The sequence below is a fragment of the Hemitrygon akajei genome, chromosome 6 (genome assembly GCF_048418815.1).
Source record: "Hemitrygon akajei chromosome 6, sHemAka1.3, whole genome shotgun sequence".
Lineage (NCBI taxonomy): Eukaryota > Metazoa > Chordata > Chondrichthyes > Myliobatiformes > Dasyatidae > Hemitrygon > Hemitrygon akajei.
Genome location: NC_133129.1, coordinates 92,692,713 through 92,709,109, shown reverse-complemented (window position 1 = coordinate 92,709,109; position 16,397 = coordinate 92,692,713). Strand labels below are relative to the sequence as shown.

At 39.8% G+C, this 16,397-nt stretch overlaps 1 protein-coding gene across 6 annotated transcripts in view; it reads left to right on the top strand.

Annotated features, from left to right (window-relative positions):
* Positions 1-16,397, top strand: part of LOC140729277 (GRB10-interacting GYF protein 2-like) — a 149,352-nt gene that overhangs the window by 73,542 nt on the left and 59,413 nt on the right. For 4 of the 6 annotated variants that reach the window (XM_073048872.1, XM_073048875.1, XM_073048870.1 and 1 more), the window contains 9 exons: positions 4,520-4,560; positions 4,824-4,997; positions 5,422-5,642; positions 5,903-6,038; positions 8,285-8,476; positions 10,205-10,362; positions 11,709-11,874; positions 13,314-13,480; positions 15,993-16,090. In XM_073048872.1, coding sequence (XP_072904973.1) covers positions 4,520-4,560; positions 4,824-4,997; positions 5,422-5,642; positions 5,903-6,038; positions 8,285-8,476; positions 10,205-10,362; positions 11,709-11,874; positions 13,314-13,480; positions 15,993-16,090 — 1,353 coding nt within the window. The remainder of the gene's footprint in view (positions 1-4,519; positions 4,561-4,823; positions 4,998-5,421; positions 5,643-5,902; positions 6,039-8,284; positions 8,477-10,204; positions 10,363-11,708; positions 11,875-13,313; positions 13,481-15,992; positions 16,091-16,397) is intronic. The other 2 variants (XM_073048874.1, XM_073048873.1) reach the window with 2 other exon arrangements.

The window sequence follows — 16,397 nt, the reverse complement described above, 5'->3', positions numbered from 1 at the left end:
CTCTGGTAGCTCTTTTATAACTATTCAGTTAGTAATGAGGTTGAATCAGAGTTGGAAAATGGAAGACTCTTGCTATCCAGTAACAGTCAGTTCAAAAATTGTGTGGAAGTAGAGACTGAAATTTGCTTTGTACCGCCTCCAGTATCTACATCTTATTTTGAAATATTTAATGAGGCAGTCCTACCACTTTAATAACTGTACAAGGCTGATGACTGAAAATTTACCTGATGACTGTCTATGCTCATTGGGTTGATTTTGTGTGCCCATTAAGTGTGCATCTTGGACACTCCCAAATTTGGCTGCAGAATTTTTTCCTTCCCGATGGATTTGCTCTGTGGTGAGACAGGATGAAATTTTCTTTACAGGGAGAAAATTCAAAAATCAGAGGTGCAAAGGGACTTTGGAATTGAGGAAGCAGAGAGGCTACAGAAGGACTTGGACAAGTTTTAAGAATGGGCAAACAAGTGGCAGGTGGAATACAGTATCGGAAGTGTATGATCATGCACTTCAGAAGCAAGAAGATGTAGCGATTAGTGTTTTGCTGCAGTCATCCACTAGACCTTCTGTATTAAAGCCAATGCTGTCCTGGTAGTGCAGAAATTAAGTATGCCTGGATAGTTTGGGTAATGTCATTCTTAAATTTTGGGAGCGTGCCCCCACCATACTTCTGCCTTTAACTTTGAACTGTTTAGAACTTCATCTACAGAGATAAACTACAGAGTTCCAAGTTTTATCTTGCTGTTTTTTCTGTGTAATTTTTTTGACTAATGGAAGTGGTTTGGCTAATGGTCACAGGTTGCACGTACCCTACCTTCTGCTCGTTACACCACTGGCGTTTAGGGCAGCACTGAAGGTCCTCCATCTCTGGCGGTGTTCAGGGCTTCCTTCATTATGTCAGTAGCTCAATTTATTTTTTTTCCACTACCATCAGACTCAGGAATGCTGTCATGCTCAGATGTAGAAGGATTCTTCATTGCTGTTTTCATAACAATTTTTTTTTGGCTCGTCAGGGTTGTTATCCCTGAGCTGAACCCCTAAACCTGAAGGACTGGTGGACCACTCTTGGTCTGGGGTCTACCAGTTAACCTGTTTAGCATGGGAGACCCTACTAAGAGCCAAAGCATAAAGTCCTGACTCCAGTGAACATAACTTTCTGGTTCATTAAGGTATGCAAGTCTCCAAACCCTACAACAGGGTTGTAGTTGTCTTGGAGGAGCAGGTGCATGTGGTCAGGTGAAATTGTATGCTTGGAATTTTCACATAAATCTTGTAAGAATAGGAAAATGTGTATACAATCTATCCCCAGTGGAGGGGTGAGATGTTCACAAATCTTTAAATGAGAGAGGAGACAGGATACAAATTACGGAACTAGTTTTATGTGGTACAAATGTAAATCTATATTTCAACTGTTGGGGTTCATGTATCATGTTCATGATTTGGAGTCCTACTTCAAGGATGATTGCAAGGCCGTGGACTTGGTATGAAAAATATTCTCTAATATGATACTGGAGCTTAGTCCTATTTCCAGTATGACTGCATGGCCATGGACTTGGTGTGAAACATGTTCTCTAACATACTAGGCTTAGCAGGTTTATTTCTGTGAAGAGCCTAGAAACTGGAGATGAATGGGATGCTCATTATTGGAAAACTCAGCAAGTCAAAGACCTACATCTTTTGATTTTTTCATTCATGAGATGTGGATGTTGTTGGCAAAGCTGACATTCATTGTCCATCTCGAAATGCTCCAGAATTAAGGCAGTTTAAAGTCATCCTCATCAGTGGACCTGGATTCAGATTGAGTTGACACAGATTGCAGATTTCCTTCTTGAAGGGTATTAGTGGAGATGTAATTTTATGAGGCACTGAGTATAAGAGGCTGAGAGGTGATTTTGTAGAATTAAGGGGTACAGTTATATTTGCTGGCATTTATTGTTTGCACAATTTTTTTTCACTGCATGTTTAGTGTTTGATTGTCTTTTTTAAAATGGGTTCACTTGGATCTCTTTTTTCGTGGCTTCCTGTTAGGAGACAAATCTCAAGGTTGTATAATATATGCAAACTTTAATAAATGTACTTTGAACTAACCAAAAAGAAGCAGCAGAGTAAGTTCAATCTAGTGAATGACTGTCCAGACAATCTACTGTCAATCAGTGGCTAATTGCTGTGAAGTATCATTGATAGGTCTCTTGGGTTCAGGAGTCCTGATGAGGGTTTTTGACTTGAAACGTCAATGATTCCTTTCCTCTCACTCAAGCTACTCAATCATTGAGTTCCTCTGGCAGATTGTTTATTATTTTATTGATTTTTCATTGGCTGCTTGGTTTTCACCTGCATAGGCTCAATGCTGGTAAGATCTGCAGAGCCCCACTCCATGTCATTCTTTAGAACTTATTTCCTTATTGAGCTTTTTCTCACCTCTTGTTATATTCCTGACATGATTAGCATCAAATTCTTTGTTAACATTCATATGAAGTGCCTTGGAATATTTTGCTATATTAATGGTATAAATGCTAATTGTTATTTTGCATAATAATTTAAGTAACAGGACAAAAGTAAAAGAGAAATGAACATTTAATTCAATTATCTTGAATGTTTTGTATTATCAGGTAATAATTGCACAATATTATAAGTATTTTTAATTACCTGGAAATAATATTTGAACTTCATTGGTCCCACATAGATCTCAGCCAGGAGTTGTGCATTTAGTTGCCGTGCCTCACTAGGCATTTCAACAACATTTCAAATAGTGAGGTGGTTCATTTTGGTAGGTCAAATATGATGGCAGAATATAGTATTAATGGTAAGACTTGGCAGAGTGGAGGATCAGTGGGATCTTGGAGTCTGAATTCGTAGGGCACTCAAAGCTGCTGCGCAGGTTGACTCTGGTTAAGAAGGCATATGGTGCATTGGCCTTCATCAACCATGGGATTGAGTTTAAGAGCTGAGAGGTAATGTTACAGCTACATAGGACCCTGGATAGACCCCACTTGGAATACTGTGCTCAGTTCTGGTCACCTCACTGCAGGAAGGATGTGGAAACTATAGAAAGTGCCCAGAGGAGATTTCCAAGGATGTTGCTTGGATTGGGGAGCATACCTTATGAGAATAGGTTGAGTGAACTTGGCCTTTTCTCCTTGGAGTGATAGGCATTAATCACGTGGCTAGTAGGAGGTTTTTTCCCAGGGTTGAAATGGTTAACACAAGAGGGCACAGTTTTAAGGTGCTTGGAAGTAGGTACGGAGAGGATATCAGGGGCAAGTTTTTTATGCAGAGAGTGGTGAGTGCATGCAATGGGCTGCCGGCAACTGTGGTAGATGCGGATACAATAGGGTCTTTTAAGAGACTCCTAGACAGGTACATGGAGCTTAGAAAAATAGAGGGCTATGGGTAACCTGAGGTAATTTCTAAAGTCAGTACATGTTCGGCACAGCATTGTGGGCCAAAGGGCCTGCATTGTGCTGTAGGTTTTCTATATTTCTAAATAGTCAGAATCTTTTTGCCAGGGCAGGAGTGTCTAGAATTGGAAGGTGATTGAGGAGAAATTTAAAGCATATCTAAAGGAGTAAGTTTTTCCTCAGAGGGTGATGACAATCTTTAATAAACTGCAGAGGAGGTGGGTAGAGGGTTAGGGTTATAACAATTATAACCCTAATCTCCCCCTTACAAAGGTAGAGCGTTCCTATGAAACCTTTCTTAAGCTGAAATGGCGTAAAGCGAAGAACCATTTATTTATATGGGAAAAATTTTTGTAAAAGCAAAAATCCTCTTTGTAATTCAAAAACAGGTGACTAATGTAGGTCTGTTGTAAAAGCGAAGTGGCGTAAAGCGAACATTCATAAAGCGGGGGACACCTGTATTTAAAAGATGTTCTGATAGGTAATTGGTTAGGAAATGTGTACGGGTAGTTACATGTGCCTAATGCAGGCACATGAGATTTACATAAGTCAGTGGGCTTGGATGAGGTGGAGTGGAAGGACATGTTTCTATGTTGTACATTTTTGATTGTAACTGATGGTTCCATGATTACACTTGGCACTTATTTTTGTCACCAAACTAATGGCAAAGGAAGAACTTCAACATAAAAAGGTTAAAATTTATACTAGAATGTATGATATCTAAATGACAAGTAAAAATGCAAAGTTTGATGGCAACACACCCCACCAAAGGAAATTCTGCTTAAAGGTGCCTCTCAGTATACTCGGGGAAGGAAGGGAGGTATCTCCGGACAAAGCTGAAGATTCATTGATAAATGGCCAACAATGTTACAGAATATTATAAAATATGGGAAGGAGAGATCTGCAATAGCCTAGTAAGTGCTGCTTAATAATAAAAGCCCAACGTTATCCTCAAACTATGTCAGTTTTTGAAAGCTGGTGTAAGTTTACATGTTTGCTGTGCAGACATCTTAAAAAGACATTTCCTGTTAACTTGCCTGCTTGCATTAGGGGAGGGGGGGTCCTTTATTTTCTCCGTTTCCTGTCTGTCTATTCACTAACCAACATTTTCTTGCATTTTGCAGGGGTGACAGAAGATTTGAGAAGTCCGGCCGTAGAGATGGAGGTATGATTTGAAGTTTTAGGAAAATATGATCAAATCTAAAATTCTATTCCAGTAGTCAAATGGTGATCAGAAGCAAATTCTAACTTTAATTTTGAGGAAAACTAGTGCTATGGAGGTAATCACCTAATTTCAGTGAGCTAATACTAGGCAGCTAATTCCTTTGGGGGTGGGGTGGGGGGGGGGGAAGTACCAAACCTGACATTTCTCGTTTCCCATTTCTCTTTCTCCTCTATCCTCCTCCCTTTTCTTCGCTTTCTGTTAAGTACGGGTAGGGTTTGAGGAAGTGGCTCCAACCTCGCGCAAGCAGGATTTTGCTCGCTCTGACAGTGAGAACTGGCGAGCCATCCGCGAAGAGCAGAATGGCGAAGATGAGGATGGAGGTTGGAGGACAGCTGGAGCAAGAAGAGAAGGTGATCGGTGGCGACCTCCTAGTCCAGGTGATTGGTCAAAATTTATTGTGAACTTATGCAGGGCCTTTGAAGGAGCATTTTAGGTGGTGGGGAGGGGCGGTTTTTTTTTAAACTTTGAAGTGAATAAATGAGAAGGTAATTTGTAAAATGGAAAGCTTGAGGGATTAATGGGAAAAGGATGATACTGGTATTCATGACATGAGATTTCTTGAAGCTGACATCCATTTCTTGGAATTAAGTGTATTTGTTATGAAGAAATGTTATCATTTTGACTACCCTGAGTCTTCATTGAGCACCCTGAGCTTGTATGCTAAGATAGTTAAAGTTTTGGCAAGTTCTTACTGGCTATAGCAGAGAGAAAAAGTTGCTTCCTTTGGTTTTGTTTATTAAGTGCTTATTGTGTCTCATCACTTGTATGTTCTAATATTCTAAACCTCTCCCATTACTCCAGATGGTCCTCGCTCCGCAGGCTGGAGGGACCATGCTGATCAGCGGCGGCGCAGGTTTGACTTTGACTTCCGGGAGCGAGACGAAGAGCGTTCGTACAGGCGGGGCCGGACGGGCAGTGGCAGCTATGAAGACGAGAAGGATAATTTGCCCGAATGGTGCCTGGAAGATGCAGAGGAAGAGATGGGGACATTTGATTCATCTGGGGCTTTCATGTCTTTAAAGGCAAGGAGTGATTGTTCTGAAGTAAAATGGGCAGGAGTTTAGAGGAGAAACATGTTTTAGTGTGGGTAAGAGATTAAAAGAGAAACATGGAATTTTAATTTTTTTTCTTAATGTGATTCTGCTTTTCCAGTTATTACTTCCATTTCTACCCATCTGGAGATACTTTGGGCAGTGCAGGTTATTGAGTGATAAAATTCCTGATCAGTCATCTCCGGTTCTGTTTTTAATCCCCAACTTTTATTGATTGGTGCTTTAAGCAGAAGGGTTCCAAGGAGCCAATTCCTGAAGAACAGGAGCTGGAGTTCAGGGGAATGGATGAATTGGACGAGCGACCGGAAAATGAATACGATATGGAATTTTACAAGGAATCTGAAAGGACAGAAAATGGTGATACAGGTAACTACAATCTCCATGCCTTTATTTTTACCAAACTAGTTTGATAGTATAGTTCTGATTTGTAGCAAACACTAAAAACTTTTAAAAATTAAAAATGTGGAGATGCTCGATCTTAAAATTTAAATCCTGGAAATCTGAAATACATAAATGTTGGGTTGAGTTGTTCTTTGATCTTGGCAATTTACTTGCAAATGTATCATTACCAAGCGAGGAGACATTGTCAGTGCGCTGTCAGTTGTGGTGTGTCTTTCAAATGCTTGGCCTTTATAGACTTTTCAATCCATTGTGGCAAGTATTATGTCAGCCAAGCTAGGAGAGAAACTATCCACAAGGATCCATGAACATCAATAGGCTTTAAAGTGGCATGGCAAACTCCCCGTAGTCTCTACCCATGAAGATTGAGAGGGGCATAAATTCGACTGGGCATCACTGAAAGTTAGGGTGCAAATGAACATGTGGCATGCAAGAGAATTCTCGGAAGCATGTTTCCCACAAACAATTCTGTAAACCAACGTAGATCTCGATCCTATTTGTGAGCCGATGCGGGCAAAATTTCTGACCACAATGCACAGAGTTGGCCATGCAACCAATCAGCGGTGCAATTTCTTCCTCACATTTCTTTTGAGTTTAGGAAATGACTTCTGATCAACTGATTCAAAAGTATATAAAGGCCAGGCATTTGGAAGGCTCGCCACAATCAACAGCGCACTGACAATGTGTTCTCGCATGGTGACAAAATGTTTGCAGGTAAATTGCCAAGATCAGAGGACATCTCAACCTGACCATCAAATACCCAAGCTACACATCTTCTGAATTATTTCCAACATAAATGTTGGATATACTTGGGTCAGTTATACATAAACTGTTTATTTACACAATTATTGCCTAGTGTTTCTGACATCTTCTGTTTTCATATTAAAAATGTTTTTGCTCTTAAGGTGGTGAGTTCCCTGCTGGTGCATGAATACACAAGTGTATTCTTAGGAGAGAGGGAGAAATGCAGGCATCATGGTTGCCTGGCTGGAGGGCAGTCTAATGAAAATTGGACTGTAGTAAATGGGGATCTCTGATATACAAGTGATAAATACCAACGAATCTTTTTGACATTATCAATTTGTAATGCAGTTCAGTGATAATTTGCTGAATTTCATTATATGAATTGTGGCAAGGTATACGTTGGCAGGAAAAGGTTTCTTGCTATATCTGGTTGTGCAGAACAGTGCTAATGTTTTTTTTCCTAAGTGCATATCCAGTCCTTGGGCAGTTTTTAATGTTCTTCCTGACCCCACCTTGACCTTTTGCTTTTATGGATTCGTAGAATAATGCAGCATGGGAATAGGCCCTTTGGCCCAGGTAGTCACTGTCGACCATAGTGCCCAGTAAATGAGTCATTAGCCTATGTTTGGCTCATATCCTCTTAAACCCCTCACATCTATATACTTATCCAAATGTCTTTTGAATGTTGTTGCTTCACTTACATCAGATATTTTCTCTAGCAGCTCTTTTCATCTACACACCAGCCTATGAGTGAAGAAATTGTTCCTGGGCTGTTTTTTGAACTTTTCACTTCTCACCTTAAACCCTCTAGTTATAAGTTCCCCTTTCCTGGAAGAAAGTCAAAATTCATTCACCTTATCTGTGCCCTTGACTTTATTCACATCTGAGGTCTACCCTGAATCTCCCACACTCCAGTGAACAAAGTTCTACCTGCTCAACTTCTCCTATATCTCAGGCCCTCCAATCCTTGCAGCTTCCTTGTAAATCTTAAACACAAGAAATTCTGCAAATGCTGGAAATCTACAGTATTGCATACAGAATGCTTGAGGAACTCAGCAGGTCAAGAAGCATCAACAGAAAGTAATAGACAGTTAACTCTTTGAGCTAGCACCTTGCTTGGCCTGAAATGTCGACTGTTTGTTCCTTTCCATGGATGCTGCTTAACCTGCTAAGTTCCTCCAGTATTTTGTCTGTTACTCATAAATCGTCTCTGCCCTCTTTCCAGTTTAATACTAACTTTCCTATAAAAGGGTGATCAAAACTACAAAAAGATGCAGAAGAGAGTAAGTTGGTAGGCACCTTGCTCAACCTTTTTCAGTTAGCCACTCTTGAGCACAAATGTTGGCTGACACCAGGACAGTGGTGTCCATGTTAGCTTTTCCACATGAACTAGGTTAAAAGCTAGTAGTTATTTTAAAATGCTTATTAAGTTTTAGATGTCAGTGACAATTTTTAAAAATCCAATATAGACAGAACAGATCTGCACACCGAAACATTCAACGGCAAGACCTCTCCATCATGCTCGTCTTCCTCTCCCTCGGAATCCCAGCCCCAGGAAGGATTCCTTCCGGTACCTGAAGAATGTGAGGCAGTTGTACATCGGGCTGAGACGGATGTGACAGATTCTGTGTCAGATACGCAAGGACACAAAGCTGTTGATGGTAGGGAAATGTCACTGGCACCTGTTAAATCATGCATGCATATTATAAGGAAACGTGTAGAATGTTGCAAATTGTGCGGCACAGTAAAGTAGTGATCAGCACAGCACTTTACAGTCAGGAGACCTGGGCTCAATTCCCACTGCTGCCTGCAGGCTGCAGAGTCCTGTTCCTCACCATGTCTTTATAAACAAAATAAATGAACGTAGAAATTGGAATTTGTGACTGCATATCTCATCCACATAAATTTTGGTAATTACTGCTCCGTATTTCAAGCTGTATATCACCTCCAAGTCAAAATCATACAAAAATTGTAAGCCAATTCAAAGGGAAAGAACCACAAAAGGTTTCAAAACATTAAATGTGGTTGTTTCTGCATTTTTATAAACAATATCAAAGTTAAACCTTTACTTTCCATATTGATTCTTCTGTGTATAGGAATAGCGTATAATTTCCCATGGTGTGCTTGTATCAAGCAGTGCATGGTGTAATGTTTCTGTTTTAATGTGAAACTCAGAACATTTGCCTGATCTGGATATTTGGGAGACTGTCCTGAAGTTGGATGGATTGGCTAGTCAGTTATATTTTCACCAAGCCATCAGCATTTGGCCTTGCCTCCCACTGTAGCACAGAAAAATTGGCTGCTGTGTTTCCTACAGTACTTGCGGAATATAAAGTGCTTTGAAATATTCAGTGATCATAGAAGTCATCTTCTAAATGTCGGACTTTTCTGGAAGGGGCAGAAAGCATTATCTAATGCTACTAATAATCAGGGCTCTTAGAAACACTTCAGAAGTAGAAAGCAAGATTCATGCAACACATCCAAAAGCACTTTAGAGTTAATTAGGTACTTCAGAGACACAGTTGCCATTGCAATGTAAAACAAACAAAATGCTAGAGGAACTTAGCAGCTCAGGCAGCATCTCTATGGAAATGAATAAACAGTTAATGTGTCAGCTGAGACCCTTCATCAGGACTATTGTAATGACTTGTTCTGGAGTAGGGCTACAGCATAGGATGTTCTGACCCAAAAAAAACCCAGACAGAGGGTCTTCTGGCTATAAAGTGCTTTTTTGGTTTCAATTTCTCAACAAAAAAAGGATAATTTAATCTGAACAGTCATTTAAAATGTTTTTTCTTGCATGCTGCTTTTTAAAGCAGGTGATTATTGGAGAGAATTTTATTCTGTGGATGGAGAATTGCAAGCTTCTGTCAAGCAGAAGAGAGCCATTGGATCTATTGTCATTGTGCTGGTGTATTCAAAGAGCAGACAAATTTGTCTCCTGCTCCTGCAATTGCAGAAAGATTCTTGTACATAAAATTTTCAAGCAGTTACAGGGGCTGAGACCACATTAGCCCCTTTCTTTTTCTTTAGATTGGGAGTGAATGATAAACAAGAACTGGAAGTAAAAGCAGGGCATGTGAGTCATACACCTTATTTAGTTTCGTACCTGAAAGACTATTTATGACTGCTCTGATGAAATGCCCAAGCCAGAAATATATTGACTCTATTTCAGATAATGTGTCATTCTCTGATTAATTTTTCTTTCAATTGGGAGACTAATCTCAACAAGGAGATACAGATGCACTCTAGAGTGAAGGTTGTGATCACTGACTCGTGCAACTGTGCTGGTGTATTATTGAGCTGACGCTTGACTATATTTCTAGAGTTGCTGGGTCACAGTGATTATTGAAACTCTTGACCCTTAATTCCTTTTTGCTTCCATGCAGAAGCTGTGAATTTGGGCCAGCCTGCTCAGCTGAGTCCAGCCACGGTCTCAACTTTATCATCCTCTTCACCTTCCTCATCTCCTCCATACCCTGGCACCGCTGCTGAATTCATACCAGCAGATAATGACGACGATGAAGGGATGAAACGGTTTGAGCAGGTAGCGGTTAGAACATTTGTATTCTATTGAGATAACTTTGCTGTGATTTTTATAAAAGCCAGCCATAGTCCATAAGCCTCTTGCTTTGGTTATAGTAACAGAATAAATAATGTGCAGCCATGTATTGTACTTCTGCCCTAATTGTTTGAAATTTTAGTCGTTCATTTTACTAAATATTATACTTCTATGGTTAACTTGACGTTATGGTGACTCTTCTGTAACTCTTCTATGGGGTTGCATTGCTGCAAGTTTAATTTTATAAGATGCTGGAAGGTTTCTAGTTTGTTTCTATACATTCCATATGCTTGATATCAGAAGTGTACCTGCCTGCAGTGTCATGAAAATATCAGAATTTTAAAGAAAACACAAAGTACACTGCAGATGCTGTGGTCAAAGCAACACATACAACACGCCAGAGGAACACAGCAGGCTGGGCAGCATCTGTGGAAATGAACAGTTAACGTCTCGGCTCGAAACGTTGACTGTTTGTTTCCACGGATGCTGCCCAACCTGAGTTCCTCCAGTGTGTTGTAAGAATTTTAAAGTAAATGGACAGTCTAGAAATAACATCTACATTCATAAAATAGTTGTGTTGATTCGTTCTCCAATCTTGGCAAATTACTTGCAAGTGTTTTGTCACTATATGAGGAGACATTAGTGTGCTGTTAATTGGAGTGGCACAGTAGCGTAGTGTTTAGCATGACGCTTTACAGTACCAGCAAAGCACATTCAATCCCTGCCATTGCTTGTATGGAGTTTGTAGGTTCTCTCCGTGGCTGTGTGGGTTTCTTCTCACAGTAGGTTAATTGGTCATTGTAAAATTGTCCTGTGATTAGGCTGGGATTAAATTGGGGGATTGGTGGACGGCGTGGCTTGTAGGGCTGGAAGGGTTTATTCCGCATTGTATCTCAATAATTGTGGTGCGTCCTCCAAATGCTTGGCCTTTATATACTTATCAATCAGCTGATTATGGAAACTGAATTGTGATGTAAGGAGGAAATCTCATCCTTACATTCAAGCATTCTGAGGGCACACCACAATTAACAGCGCACTGATGATGTCTCCTTGTAAGGTGTGAAAACATTTGCAAGTAAATTTCCAAGATTGGAAAACATCTCAACCCAACCATTGACCACCCAAACCATATATTTTCCAAATTGTTCATAAAATAACTTAAATCTATGGCCCAATAGCTGAGAGTCTATGCCAACCCATGAAAAACTACCCAACTTATTCCCACTTCCTAGTTCTTGGTTTAAAGTATTGTAGGTAATGCCTTATTAAAATTGGTGCAGATTATCATGTAATTGGTATTTCTTTAATGTGTTGCTATTCCTCTGTGGTAGGAAGCTGAAAAAATGGTTGCATCGCTTCACGACAACTCACTAGACGATGAGCGGTTTGTCGAGATGATGCAGGATCAAAGGAGTCGAGCTGCTGCTGCTGCCTTGCCCCTCTCACATGAGGCAGCTATGAAATGGTTCTACAAAGATCCACAAGGAGAGATTCAGGGTAAGCTCAACCCACAGCATTCAGATGTGTCTGGCTGCACATGTTAGGATTGAGTGGACCTAATTGGAAACAAAATTTTAACTGGTGACTAGAGTTGCAAAATCACAAGGGACAGTTGTTGAAATAATTATTTTGAAGTTGTTTTTGACAATAGAATCATAAGAAATTATTTTCATTGATTGACTTAGTCTAAAAATTAGAGCTAGACCCTTACTGAAGTTGGGACGTTGCAGTTGTAACTACAGTGACAGAAATGTGAATTGCTTTCCTCGAATGGCATTTGATGCCAGAATTAATCAATTTTGAACTGTAGTACAGATCTTTGCCAAAACCATTAAGGTAATGTGAAAGTGGGTACAAGGAGTTGTACTGCAGATCAGCCATGGCAGATTTAAAGGCCTTAGATGGTGTTCTCCTGGCTCTGACCCATCTTTAACTTAAAGAGTAGGACAGTACAGCATAGGAATAGGCCATTCAGCCCACAATGTTGTGCCAAACCAGCTAAAAAGCAAATCAAAAACACCCAAACAATATTCCCTCCTATCTATTCAATGTCCATATCTTCCCATCTTCCTTGCATCTATGTGCCTATCCAAACGTCTCTTAAAAGCCTACAATGTATTTTGCCTCTACCACCATACCAAGTAGTGCATTCCAGGCATCCACCACTGTGTTTATATGTAAAAAAAAACTTGCTCCTCGCATCCCCTTTGAACCTAACCCCTCCCACCTTCAATTTCTACCCTGTTTATGCCTCTCATAATCTTACAAATTTCTATCAGATCTTCCCTTGGCTTCTGGCACTCCAGAGAAAACCACCCATATTTATCCAGCCTGTTGTAATAGCACATGTCCTCTAAACCAGGTGGTGTTCTGGTAAATCTCTTCTGCACCCTCTCCAAAACCTCAATATCCTTCCTATAGTGCGATGAGAACCGTATGCAGTACTCCAGATGTAGCCCAGACATACTTTTATAAAGTTGACTGGCTTAATTGTAGTGTGTGATGTGCAAGAGCAAGCAATCTCGGGTGCCATTTCAAGCCTATGCTGAATGAGCTAATCTGGCCCAAGACAGCATAAAAAGGGAGTTGGGAGTGCTCAGAATGTGGAAGTGCTGAGGAGACTATAACTAGATTCTCCTTCCTTGGAATTCGGTGGAATAGTAATCTGCAGTTACCATTCCACCCCATTCCCAAGCGCTATATGATGATTGTTAATTGTAAACGCTCATAGTTGGATTGGTACTTGATTAATAAGTACAGGCAAAGGATATCTTTGTATGATTGTATTTACTCTTGTATTGGTGTTGGGGTGTGATGAAGAAGAATTGAGGGCTATGAGTGTCTTTTTTTCTTGATTATTTGCATTTTACCAAGAAGCCAGAGACTGAAAATAATTTCTCAATACTACATAAATAAATAATTTCTCATTTTTTAAGGCCCATTTACGACGCAGGAAATGGCTGACTGGTTCCAAGCTGGATACTTTCCCATGTCCCTGCTGGTCAAACGGGGTTGTGATGAGGGTTTCCAGCCTCTGGGAGACGTGATAAAAATGTGGGGAAGAGTGCCTTTTGCTCCTGGACCCTCCCCGCCACCATTGCTGGTATGTAACCCAATCATTGTCCTCTAGGCATAGTTATTAGCTGGGTCTGATTCTGACACTTTGTTGCCATCCCTTATTTTGCCCTGCTTGCAGCAGTTCTGGCCTGACATAGCCCCACACTTGAAAATGTGGTTGGGATATATGTGTAGCCTAACCCAAATTCAGTGTTGTAGTCAGGGTACCTCAGGCACATAGAAACCAGTCTTGTGCTGGTTTCAATCTGTTAAGCTTGAAATATAGAAATTTGGTAACAAAGTGACATGATTTGTGCCAAAAGGCCCTGAAATACAGGCTTTTTTTAAAAAAAGAGATTTATTTTTATATATAACTAGGTATCATAGATTGTTTCCAATGAAGCAGGAACGTGGGCCAGCCTAGCAGCATTCCTGCATTGTCTATGCTCCTTGGGCAGAATACTTGGTGTTTTAGAATCAGAATCGGGTTTATTATCACTGGTTTGTTTCGTGAAATTTGCTAACTTAGCAGCAAAAGTTCAATGTAATACATAATCTAGAAGAAGGAAAAATAATAAGTCAACTACAGTATATGTATATTGAATAGATTCAAAATCATGCAAAAACAAATAATATATATTTAAAAAGTGAGGTGGTGTTCACAGGTTCAATGTCCATTTAGGAGTCAGATGGCAGAGGGGAAAAAGCTGTTCCTGAATCGCTGAGTGTGCGTCTTCAGGCTTCTGTACCTACTGTTAATCTGCCTGTTTTGTTTGGATGGTTTTGGGATGAAGATTGCCCTTTCGTAGCAAATCCTGTTGAAGAAAAATTAACAATTTTTTGTGTATTGAAGTTATTAAAATACTACGTTATTAAAATCCTAGAGTAATCCCACTTTTAGATTGGAGGAAATATTGCACCTTCTGTAAATACTGAAGTCACAATGAACTGCAATGATTATAAAGGCTTGGCTTGCTCTAGTCATTATGTTTTAAGATTTCTCAACAAGCTTTATTGATAGAGCAGACTGGAATCAATGGTAAGGTTCTTAAAAGCTATAAAAAACAAAGCAATTTATACCGAAGTCTTTCTTATCCCTTCCAGGTTTTACAGGCAGTGTGATAAAATGTTCGGAAGCAGATTCGTATCTTTAATTCCTGTTAATTTTCAACCTACTTTCCCTTGCTGGATTTAATCAAAGTTCAATTTTTCTTGACCTCTGCATTGATGCTCTCAGAGGCATTTGTGAAGTGAGCTGTCCTTCCATTTTACCTGCATTATTAGTGAGTGGTTGCTCTTTGATCATCCCTCTGCCATAGTAGACTACCTGGTTCTTTCTCCATATCTGCAGTGTACTAAAGCATAATTATACTTATCTAAATCCCTTAAAACATTGCCTTTTAGTAATTTGACATTCTAAATTGTTATTTGATTAATGCATTTTTCCCACAAGGAGTTTAGTTAAGGATAAGTTGTTTTGGGATCCTTGTCCACCCCTAACAGTTTGTCCCTTTATTCTCTAAGTGACCAACCAAGAGGGTGAACTCATGGAATTGTGATAGCCTCACCTTCAAGTGGGACGTACATGTCAGTAGTGTTGGATCTTTGTTTATTTTCTGATCTTTGGGGTTCTTCTGAGAGTCAGGAATAATGAGCAGTCTTAATTCTACCAATCGTTTATTTTAAAGTACAAACACACAAATACTAAGCAAACTAACTAAAGAGCTGAGAAACAATGCTAAGAGGTAAGTGAATGGCAAAGAATGTAGAGGCAAAAAGAATAAAGATGGCACTAGTGAAAAATCCATCACGTTATCATTGAGGTAAAGAAAATTCCTTGGATAGAAATAAAATAGTTAGCAGGTGACATAATTAGGACAATTACATCATGTGCTAATGCTTAGCCAGTGAAAAGGAGAAAAGTGATAAACTGCTAGTTTAGATGCTATACCATTTTCTGTTAGTAATTGGGGATGAACCCCATGCTATGAAAAATACATGAGTTTGTTTTAAAAAGTACAAATCTTATAAAATATTGTTTTTTTTAAAAAACAGTGGTTTTCAACAGTTGTAAACTAAAGTGTTAACATGTGATTGGCCACGTTACTCCAGAGATTAAAATTAAAGCTCTTCCCTGCTGTTCTATTTTAATTCAAAGAATGATTGCAAATGGAACTGGCTCCGTACCTAGTGACTGGAATAAGGACTATATTAGTGGACTATAACTGGGCAACTTCCAAACTAGCGACCAAGGGAAATTCAGTCCTCTTTCCCTCCCATATTAGGTTTCACATTGAGCTCTGTAGGTGAAATTCTGACTTTTTTCAGAAGAATAGGTATGTATTACTGTTGGCCATTTTTTTCATTTTATTTTTCTCCCTATCTGCATTTCACAGATGTCTCTCAAGATTAACCAGTGCAAATGTTTGCCTGCAGTTAAAACCTAAACGTAAAGGTGACCGAGCAGTCTATTTGCAGAATTGGTTTTACAGAGTACATGTTTATTTGAAAGTAAGAGAGGTCAGATTTTTTTCAAATAGTTTGTTTGGATTTGATAGGGCGATATGGACCAAGGGAGATTGAAAAAACAGCGAGAGTTGGCAGCTGCCCTGTATCATCAGCTTCAGTACCAGCAGTTTCTACAGCTCATAAACAGGTAAAGAACAAAAATACTCGCTCTCCGTGGACTACAAGGGGCACAGAGACCAGCAGTGCTTATTATCTTGCACCTCTCCTCTGCCCTCCCCCCAACAGCCCCCTCCCATTGCAAATCATGACCAAAGCACATTCCTTCCAACTCCTGTCATCAGTTTGAGGTGTGTTCTCCTTGAAGGTCAAATACTTGAAATATGTAAACCAACCAACCCAGACGCATCTGGTATGTGATGTGCTAGATTCAACCAGGGCCCACATTAGAGTCTGTTTTTTGTCTACTGTCTGCTTCCCCTTATCTACTTCTACCC